Raw genomic sequence first — 11495 nt, forward strand, 5'->3', positions numbered from 1 at the left:
TACTGCCGATACAACTATGCACTACCGCCATCACCAAGCGAACATAAATCAGATATTCCATTTTTCTATTATTAGACTTGATCTTTCATCATTGTTTATGAGCACAAGTTCAGTTTAATCAGGCACTCAGAAACTTTAGCATCAACATCCTAAAACTTAATTATTTACCATGCTACTGTTAGCTAGCTAATTAGTGTAGAACATAGCATTTAATATGTACAAAACAGTAGAGGTCAATTAATGTGATGCTTTTGATCATCTAATTAATTTTTCTAGGTTTTTCAAACTTTTACATAGACACACCTGTCACAGGTCTTTCATTCTGCCTTTAGACCTTTTGCCTGGGACTTTAGAAACATGGTGCCTACTCATGTAGCCTCCTCTTGACTGAAAACTACCAAATTTGGGTTGCTTGTTCATCCTAATGCTTTATAACATTGTTTCATCCTATCTTGGTCAAGAATTAAACCAATCAGAAAAATAAAAACGTTAATCATTTTTTCCAATAATAAATGAAATGCTTAAAAGAGATTTTTTGTGGTGGACATTTTACATCAAGGCACCTTTTAGTATGTGCAATTTTTACAGTCTAATGAACGATGTTTACAATGGATGCAACTTTAGCCAAATAACACGAAATAACCTTAAATGGTCCGAAGATCTTATTCAGCGTTCCATCGTTACCTATGGGGGTCGTACACAGCCTTGATACAGAAACCGGAAACTGTTATTCTACAAAAAAAAAAAACAATTAAAATAAAATAATGTACATCTTGAAATGATTTTAGGGTAGTTTCCATTTATAGTGCTGTTAATCCAGATACAAAATGATATTTAACGTCACATTCTTCAAAAGACATTGCGTGACATGGTTTACCCGCTGTTTTAAATGAGCAACACGGGGCAAACAGGAAAGAAAAAAAGAAATGATGCAACAGGTTTATTAGAAGGAAGAGGACAGCATGTATAGACATATTCTTCTACAAAACATCTATTTTTCCAGTATAGTGTCACACTGTTCCTGTTAGTTCCTGCTTGGAAAGTGACTCATTTATATCAGAAGAGTAAGGTGGAAATATTGTCGTGTTTTAACAAATGGTTGCCGTTTTGTGTGCTTTTGATGCCAAATACTGTAAAACTTGGTTTTCTTTTTCTGAGAAACAAAAAGAAAAAAGGTCTTATTTTTCATATAACAGTTTTTCTATATATATATATATATATATATATATATATATATATATATATATATATATATATATATATATATATATATAGGTGCCCTGCTGCATGTCTTTCAGGTAATGTTCAACAGACCTTTAACTTGTCCTTGTGTGTTGTAGTATTGTTCTAAATAAAAATAAAAAACTTAAGAAAGAAAGCCGTGTTTTTTTGTGTTTATATTTTAAAGTGAAAAGCACTTTAATCCTAAATCCTTGAAGGTTAAATATCAAGGAATATGCTTTTTTTTTTTTTTTTTTTTTTAAAAGAGCATTAAATTAAATGATTTCTCCTAAAAAGACTATGCAATAAGACATCATTTGTTTGCTTCCGTATATCGTGTGCAGTGTCGTTAGAGTTTCGGTCTGACACAAATAACTTATATAAAGTCTAATTTTGGTCATATGTGAATAACATCTTTTTATCTGGTCTCAGTATTTGTGTGCATATGTGAGAAATGTGCAATCAAATGAGTCAGAACTGTGCTACTCTTGTATGACAGAGGCATCAAGCAGACAATTTAATAGAACTGAGAAATATGTATAAGGAAAGCATATTCTGAGAACTTGGCTACAATGATAAGGGTTAATAAAATCACCTCAGCGTTGTGTGTTTGGCATTTCCCTCAGCTTATCGGAGAGAAGCTGCTGCTCTAATCTGATCAGCTGCTTCTGTAGAGACACGTTCTCCTCTAAAACGCTCCTCAGCTCTTGCTCGAGGTGCGCCTGTTCAAAAACAGCACACACTTAATATTTACACGAGGTTAAGCAAAATCTTTGTAAACATCATAAAATTAAATGTTTAGTCACATTTAAGGTTGCTCCAATTGATCGGGTCACCGATATTGCCAGGGACAGTAGGAAGCATAAAGAAATAGATAAAATAATGGAATTCATATGCCTTGATCATCAGCTGCTGTTTTTTGTGGAGGATGAAGGCTTCCGGGGACTCATTTCCTATTTGGATTCATGTTATACTATTTATGGGTGAAACGAAGCACAGGCTGCTTTGTTTTAAGTGGATATGTTGCACATATGTTGCCCCTGTATTGCCAAGCTGCCATGTTTGAGCCCTTGAGCAAGGTGCTTAACCTTCTGTGCTCCAGGGGCGCTGTATCATGGCTGACCCGGCGCACTAACCACAGCTTCTGAACAAGTTGGGATATGCAAAGAAAAGATTTTCACTGTGCTGTAATGTATATGTGACGAATAAAGACTATTCTATCCTAATGATTCCAGTAAGAGGATCAGTAATCGACCCCTAAATATCCTGATCGGAGCACTTAAAAATCTGGATATTTTTAAATATGGTTTGTTTTTTCGGATTCAATAGGTGGAAATGGTTTGGACAGACTTACGATGTTTCCGTGTGCATGCTTTAGCCGATCAGAAAGCCGCCGCATCTCTGACCGATGTTCTCTCTTCCCTATCTCCATCTTGTCTCTCAGTGTACGCATTTGCTCTCTCAAAGCAGTCATTTCGCTTTCTCTGTTAGTCACCTCCTGTTCCATCATGCAGAGGATCCGCACAGCGTCCACTACGAAAAAGGGGCGAACAAACAAAGTGCACAAAACACTGTTTAGGTGTGTCATTGTCAGAAAACCAGTCTTTCAACAGCAGGTTTCTTGTAATGGTGACTAAATGGATCTGGTTTGTCTCTGAGTCATTGAGGCTTTAATATTATAAATAAAAAGTCTAGAGAAAGCTTAATCCCTAATATTTATGTACACGATCACAAACATTGCTAAACATTGTGTACTTGACGTTTTCTTCGTAATCTGATTAAAAGAACTTAAAGCATAGCCATCACCTGAACAACTTTGGAAAATAGTGAGATTTTCAAGACTCCAATCAAAGCTCTCACAGTTTTCTTTCTTTTTTGTGCCATGATAAAGCATCAAAGTATCATATTATATACTATATCTGATTATATTAAGTCATGGGCTGATACACAAGCACCATATAGCCACAAATCTTAGATCATATTATTAAAGGCCAACTAATTCATCTGTTTTGCCGATGAATCGCACATATATTTGATTGCTGGAACTATCCGCAAAAATGCACACATAGTTTTTCCGGGTAGCATCTATTGCTGGAGCGGTCATTGTGAGAGCGGCCTCTAGAGGCGAATCACTGACACCATCATGTAGTTTGTTTTTACTCATGAGACTACACGCTCCACGGAGAGCGATATATTATATTTATTAATTATAATGTATTATTTATTTAATTATATCTCTTAATATAATTCATATTTATTTTATTTAGCACATTTTCATGGCTTAGTACTGTTTTTTTATTTTTGTAATAATTACTATTACTATTTTACATTAAGTGTTTTTTTTTTTTAATCCAGTATATATTTTTTAAAACTATCGATTGATTAACCTGTTAACTACGATTCAACCTAGCTATCGGTATCGGTCGACCTCTACATATCATTCCAGAAGAAAACACACACCTGCAGGAATTTAAGATTTTCACTTACTGAAAAAGTGCTTAGTATCGTGATCCTTTGTCTTGCCTGACCAGTACTCATCCACCAAACCGAGGAGCATCTCCATCGGTTTCCTGTACGCCCCCTGAACACAAGAGTGTCGCATGTAAAGTAAAACTACTATGTACTGCAGTCCTGGTTGGCAATACCTTGGCCATTTTCAGATTACATTAGGATCATTAGTACCTTACAGGATTTTCTGGACCTCTCAGGTGCTTTTGAACATCTTTTAGGTTCTCCATCTTCTGAGCTTTGGAAAGTCAGTCTGGGTGGGTGCAGTCTCCTCTCAGAGTAATCTTTGTAATCTTTTGACAAGCAGGCAGGCTGGTCATCTCCTTAAAGATGATTAAGAGAGTATATATGATTGATTAGCCAACATCTTTATAATTTGCAAGTTCATAAGAGAAAAGATTATAAAATATATTTTATTGGGACATAGTACATTACTAACACTACTTTTTGTAGACCAAAACAGTATAACAAAAATTGACCCTGGATGCCTTGAACATGCCAACATTCTAGAGGGTGACCAAAAAATATATAACAAAAGTTTTTCCGGGTTGCTGTAGGTTTGCTGACATTATACAGTACGAGAGCGGCCTCTAGAGGTGAATTAACGCTGTTTGTCTTTTTTTTTTTTTTTATAATTTTTGACATAACTGTTTTTCTTTATTTGGAGTGTTTCAGTTTGAATCTTCTTCTTTCGGCTTATCCCATTAAGGGTCACACACAGTCTCTAAACCATAAAACATTGCAGGTCTCACCACAGTCCTATGAATTTTCCGTTGCAGATACCCTTCTATCACAAATCACTCCTGCCACTCTTCACCAACTCCACCCTGCCTGCACTCTTTACTTCAAGTGTATCAGTTTGAATGCTTGTCTTTAATTTCCTATTATTTATTAATATAATTCATATTTATTTAATTTAGCACATTTATGATTCAGGACTGTTTTTCTTTTTTTTTATGTTTGTAATGAAGTAATATTTTACATGGAGTGTTATGTTTTACACTTAGTAAAGGCGTAGAAAAATCATGTTGAAAAGATGAGTTTTGGAGATGATAAACTATTTTAAAACTCTGACTTTTTATAGTTGTTAGCTTTTTGAAATTTTTACTCCTCATTTCATATAAAAAAAAAAATTCCATCCCAAATATAAATACCTTGAAGAAGCATTTTTGTTGCTGGGATGTAAAGTAAAATAACTTTCCGCCTGTATTCTAACGGGTGTGATGTTACTAGAAGAGCATCTTTTACAGACGGTTCAACAAACGTGACTCTCGGAACATCTTTCAAGGGCTGTAGTTCGTCATCGTGGCGAGTCTCTGGTGGTTGAAAAGGTATCAATTAACCTTTAAGAAACTGAAAAACACTTTACATATTTCATTTCAATGTTACAAATATAAACTTTGAGCAAGGAAGTGTTAGAAGTATGATTTTAGCTGAGCCAGTATTTAGACACGCCAAAAATGGAAGAAACTGAAAAAAGTATGATGGCGCCCTCTTGTGGACCCACATTTTTTTTTAAATAGGGTATAAATTTCACTCACCGCTTTTATGGCTGTTCCTAAGTTTGGATTGAAATTCCTAAATGGAAAATTTATTTTTAATATTAGTCAAATCATTTTACATGAAATTTCATGATCTTATAAATCTTGAAATGAGAGGCACCTGTTTCTGTGTAGTAGAAAATCCCGAATTATAACCATGAAGTAGATTTAGGATTTCTGATGGATTTTCTGATAGCGTAGAAAACCATATGGAAAAAAAAATTAAATATGTTCTCTTTAAACATACCAGGCTTTATGAAAAAAATCAGCAAAAATTATTAGTTCTTCCATTATTAACAGCGTTAGAACATTTTAGTGGCATATTCACACTAAAATCATTTAGTATACCTTGCAAACGAGTAGATTCTTTTTTGCAGCTCTCTTTAGTATGAGCTTCCAGAGTCAGTATGTTCCTGCTCCTGTTCAAGTTATGATTTAGCACTGTTTCCTCATTACCTTCCCCGAGAATGAGCTTCGACATCATCATCCTGTTGACTGAAGCAATCCTAGGATTATTATTACTCCTGAGGAAGAAGAAAAAAAAGTCCCATTTTGTATGGGTTTACTGTTTATGCTACTTTGTGAACCGATTGAATAATCATGTATTCAGGTTAGCCATGTGGTAGAGGGTAAATCATATTCAGTATCACGCAAACTATTTAATTTCAGCAAAATAAGGTATAATAAGAGCTGCCCGTAATTTCTTGCATTTCTTAATCTCTACATTTGAAATATAAAGACAAAATCACCTGGTCCTTATCTCCATTGTACAAAGTGGAGATTTCTGACACGACTCGAGTCCTGACTCTGAGGAGAAGTGCATTAGAGCCGCTTTTCTCTCTCTGTCCCTCACAGCACGGTCATCTGCCAAGATAAAGAACACAACAAATAAACTTCGCATTTCCGTTATGTATTTTTCAAAACCCACACTCGTGTCTAGTGTACAGAGTAATAACTACCAAGTCTGCGAAGCTTAGTGATCGCCTGGACTAAGTACAGGTGGTAAAAGGGGTCTTTTTCCACGACAGGGTTCAACCTCAGGTCCAGCTCCTTTAGATTTTGAAGATTGCTTAAAGACAGGATGTCCTTAAGAGAGGAGATTCTGTTGTAGTACAGATTCAAGTTCTCAAGCGACTTTAGATGCAAAATGCCCTGAAACAAAAATTAGAGGTGGGATTACATGAAAACACCTAAACATGTTTGATCAAAATATTTTAAAATAATAATAAAAATAATAGGGGTTTTTTTTGGAGATGATGAGACATACTGTTTTAGAAAAACAACCAACAATGAGCAATGATGCAACAAAGTCAAGTGGTTGATTATGATTTAATAACAGCAAGTCGCAAAGTAGTTTTTTTCTTATTGCACAGAAATTCGCCAACAATTGAAATGGTTTCTTTTATTATTGAATGATATGTTATAAAGCTCTAAATATGTATATATTAGGGTTCACGGTACACAGATTCATACCACACCGTTTCGGTACAGGGCTTTTGGTATGGTGCACGTGTGTACCGTATGTAATCCTTGTTTTATGTACTGGATTTAAAATGAGTTTCCTCAGAAACATATTCAAGTCAAGTGAAGAATCTTTTATCATTTCAACTATATATAGCTGATGCAGTACACAGTGAAATGAGACGTTTCTTCAGAACCCTGGTGCTACATAAAACAACAAAGCTACATAACAGAACACAGAGAGCGAAGGACTAATGCAAGTTGTCTTGGCCACATAAAGTGCATCGTTTCAACATGGTCAGCAAGGGAGGAGGGAGATGGGCTTTCCTCAGCCTTCTCAAGAAGTAGAGACACTGCTGGTCTTTCTTGGTGATGAAGCTGGTGTTGAGTGAACAGGTGAAATTCTCCACCAGATACACACAAAGAAATTCGGTGCTTCTGATGATCTTCACAGAGGATCCATCCATGTTTAATGGAGAATTGATGCTCTGTCCTCTCCTAAAGTCAACAGTTAGTTTTGTCAACGTTCAGAGACAGGTTGTTGGCTCTACACCAGGCTGTTAGCTGTTGCACCTTCTCTCTGTATGCTGACTCGTCGTTTTTGCTGATCAGACCCACCACGGTCGTGTCATCGGCACTCTTGAAGTTGTTGTTAATTTATTACATTATATTATATACTATTTATTATATACTACAATATATATTATATAGAAGTTTTACGTTTTGCATTTCTCCCCCTAACTGTACTGAAAATTGAAGCAAAAATTAATTAATTAATAAATAAAAAATAATTGAATTAAATAAATAAATAAATAAAAAGTAGGTACATACTAAACCGTGAATTTTGTGTACCTTTACACCCCTAATCCATAGTTCCATTTAATGTTGGGGAACATCAAGTTGGTTCCTGTGAACATTATTGTCAGCACACAGTCTATATATTGTGGCCAATTAATATTTTAACAAATAAATAAAATTACAAATTCAATAACAAAGTTAAAATAACAAGCAAAGGAAACAAACTACATTCAGGATCCAGGGTTGTGGTGTTTTCAGCACATCAGCAGAAATAAATCCAGGCACTTAATTGACACACCCAAAGCACAATCCTTAAATACCACCTTCTGCAAGCTATGAAGTCCAACTATTATTTCAGCTGCCATCATTATTTCTATATAGCTTACCAATTTAATAAAACAATAGTAATAAAGCATTAAAATTTTTCCAAAAGTATAATTTGATTTATTTATGGAAGTGGGAGCTCAGTGGTTAAGGCTCTGGGTTACTGATCAGAAGGTTGAGGGTTTAAGTCTCAGTATTGAAAAACTGCCACTCTTGGGCCCTTGAGCAGGGCCCTTAATCCTCTGTGTTCCAGAGGTGCTGTATCATGGCTGACCTTGCACACTTACATTGGTGGGATATGCAAAAGAATATTTTCATAAGTCCTGGCCATGTATTCTTTGAACACTTTAAAAATGTTTGATAAATCACCTCCTTCAAAACTGAAAGCAGGTCCAGTAAGGTAAACTCGAGTACATGGTGCTCACTGATGCTGATTCTAATCCCACATTCTTCACTTGTGAAAATACTGATTTGTAATAAATGATAGAAACACATACTAATGCAAAAATGATACGTGTTTCTAATAATGCAACATTTTAAAAGGTAAAAAGTACCATATCCACTGTCCTGAAGACTTTCCCATGCTGGAAAACTTTCTCCTCCAAAACACTGAAACTGGAGACTCCTTCCATACACAATCAACAAACATCTTGAAGAAATAAAATAAAAAGACTCTTGTTATGAAAATCATTAGGAAACTCACCTCTACAGAAACGAGGGCGTTATAAGAAAGGTCCAGACTTTTTAATCGTACAAAGTTTTTGAGAGAAATCCCCAGACTGCCTATTTTCCCAGTCTGAAATGTCCCTGGCAGGCGCAATGAGCGCACATCCGCTGCAGGAGTTCACAAACTAGCATCACACGGGCTTCAAGCGAGCTTATAAAATTATTATAAAATGTCTTTTAATATTTATAAAAGATGTTCAAGGTTTACATTAAGTGTATTCTCGAACATACTCACCTAAACACTGGTGCTGCAGGTTCAGCCTTTCTCGTATCCAACTCTCTGTTACTGAGAAACACTGCGTCGCCGCCATAGTTTCAAACCGCCAGTGACTCAGTGCGCATGCGCGTCTGTATCCCGCCTGCTGGGCTTTAATGCGCGCGTTTAGAACTCAATCCCCGAAGAGGAGACCCGCGCATGCGCAATATAGATAGATAGATTAGCTGCCCTGTGAGGCTAATCTGAAATCTGATTGGTTAAAGAAACAGAGCTATTTATTAAGGAGATTTTGGTAAATAAAAGGCCTGCAGAACAGACTTTGCAGGCCCTGGGCAGATTGAAGTATAGATTAGAATAGCCTTTATTTGTCACATATACATTACAACACAGTGAAATTCGGCCATGATACGGCGTCCCTGGAGCACAGAGGGTTAAGGGCCTTGCTCAAGGGCCCAAGAGTGGCAGCTTGGCCATAACGTGCCTTAAACCCCCGACCTTTTAATCAGTATATATATATATATATATATATATATATATATATATATATATATATATATATATATATATATATATATGTATGTACAAACGTTATGCATTTATATATATATATATATATATATATATATATATATATATATATATATATATATATATATATATATATATATATATATATATATATATCAAAATTATCAAAATTAATAAATTCACTTAAAAAATCCATTGGCCCTAGTCCTAGATAGCGGAAACTCTCCTCCTTTTAAATTTTTAAGGACAGGTTTGTTCGTATCCACAAAGGATTGTAAAGTGAATGTTTATAAAGTGGAGAGTGTCTGTATACATGTAAATCATCACCGATCCTTAATTGGCATTTAGTTCTTAGAAGCAGCAGAAAAACATATTAGAAGAAAGTATACCATCGTCAAAACCACATTACTATGAGGACAATCTCAAGAAAGGAATTACCAGAGTTACCTCTGCTGCACGGTACAGGTACACAGCAATAAAATGCAGTTTAGCATCTACCAGAAGTGGAAATATTAGCATTGTGCAAATTGGCAAGTGCAGATAAATATCTTTATGTACAGCAAATAAATATAAAGGCTATTGGCTGTAAAATATACAAAAACTGTTGAGCAAATACAGTAAAATAAATAAATAAATAAATAAAATGTATATATATATATATATATATATATATATATATATATATATATATATATATATGTACAGTATATAAAAAAGGTAAAAGGTCTTACTTGTCACATATACATAAAAATCTTTTTCTGCATCTCTTAGTGATGTTAGGAATCTAGGTTCAGAACAGAGAATCATGGTTGTTTATGATACATTAACTGTCCTGCTAATTAATTTTCTATTCTATTTGTTGTAAGGGAATACAAATAATTTTTCCTAATCGCATTTGCTGTACAAACATTGTGAAAACATCCCAACCCACAGTCCCCACCTTAATCCATAATGATTTATCACTCATTAAACTCATAGGACTCATGTCCTAATCCACATACTACTGTTAATTTGCTTGTGCAAATAGTACTCCACCTGGTATCTATTATAGGTGGTGCATCACTGTTACTTTCTGTTTATGTACCATAGTTTGTGGTTTTTAAACAAAGAAAGTGAAAGGTATTTAATGTACACAGATCCTTCAAGCACAGGTGCTAGTACTAAAAGTAATTGGATGATAAAGTGGTACAATAATTTCACCTTATTATTCATATCTATATTCCAGTAATTTACATGAGCTCTTTTAAAATTGTGTCCAAAATTAACTTCAGAAATACCAAGTCAACGTCTATTTTGTATTCGTCTGTTTTAATTTTGGTTAATGGCTTCTTATACGGCCTACGATGAAGATAATAGTGCAGTGGTATTTATCCCTTGCCTTTATTTCTACTTAAAAAGTGGGTTGCAGTAAAACTTTATTCCTTTACCCTGCCAGGCTCTGTTGCCTCATCACCTGTACACTTTTCTCAGACAGTCCAGCTTCCAAACTCCAACTTTCATGCTAATATCCCCGTCATGTACATTGCAACAGACTTTTGAAAAGGGTATGATCAGCAAATTTGCCTTTGATAACACTGGCATTGAGGGCACACAATTTGGCCTTTCATGCATTTACTGCAATGTATTTTTTTATTATTTAAATATCAGAATTGAGCTCAGCAATACATTTACAATACATTTTCAAAGATTTGACTGTTTAAACAGATATAATATAGAATATTAACTTGTATGACTATCACCTATCATCACATCAAACCATTTACAGTAATTACTCTACAAAAAAAAGAAATTTAATAGCACTTCCTATCATTCATATAGCCTTCAAACTAACTCGAGGGGATGAGTAGCTCTGTGTAGGACACCTTAAATACAAACCATAGCAATAAATGTGGATTGCTAACCAACTGAGCCAAGATTCTTAAAAACGTCAGCATTTGCTATTTCCACTCTTATGCTGGATTTGTAATTTTTATGACAATGACCATTGCTGGATAATGAAGAGTGACAAGAGAAACAAATGTTTTTTTTTTGTTTCCAGGTGTTATACCTAATTGTAATTGATTATGTATGAAAATGTTTACATTATTTTATCTTCTATTAAAAAACCTGTCATAACTAAACTCCAACAGTCAATCATTACCTCCGGTGACATCATCATGACTCATAACCAC

At 34.8% G+C, this 11495-nt stretch overlaps 1 protein-coding gene across 1 annotated transcript; it reads right to left on the bottom strand.

Annotated features, from left to right (window-relative positions):
- Positions 1-1816: 1816 nt before the first annotated feature.
- On the bottom strand, positions 1817-8972 carry cep72 (centrosomal protein 72). The gene is made up of 12 exons (XM_046877366.1): positions 8815-8972; positions 8557-8687; positions 6230-6422; positions 6020-6134; positions 5619-5794; positions 5392-5459; positions 5271-5307; positions 4884-5045; positions 3904-4052; positions 3709-3802; positions 2576-2754; positions 1817-1943 (listed from the first exon to the last, which is right to left on the bottom strand). Exons 1-12 carry the CDS (start codon positions 8888-8890, stop codon positions 1818-1820), a joined length of 1506 nt encoding a protein of 501 aa, XP_046733322.1. The 5' UTR covers positions 8891-8972; the 3' UTR covers position 1817.
- Between the last annotated feature and the right edge of the window lie 2523 nt (positions 8973-11495).

This window comes from Silurus meridionalis, chromosome 21, assembly GCF_014805685.1.
Source record: "Silurus meridionalis isolate SWU-2019-XX chromosome 21, ASM1480568v1, whole genome shotgun sequence".
NCBI lineage: Eukaryota > Metazoa > Chordata > Actinopteri > Siluriformes > Siluridae > Silurus > Silurus meridionalis.

What these genes read in the sequence shown, in the direction of transcription:
- cep72 (XM_046877366.1), bottom strand. Translation starts at nt 8,890, where the DNA reads ATGGCGGCGACGCAGTGTTTCTCAGTAACAGAGAGTTGGATACGAGAA. An exon ending in CCTGCAGCACCAGTGTTTAG is followed by an intron (nt 8,688 to 8,814) that starts GTGAGTATGTTC and finishes GAACTCCTGCAG; the next exon opens with CGGATGTGCGCTCATTGCGC. An exon ending in AGAATCTACTCGTTTGCAAG is followed by an intron (nt 5,460 to 5,618) that starts GTATACTAAATG and finishes CTACGCTATCAG; the next exon opens with AAAATCCATCAGAAATCCTA.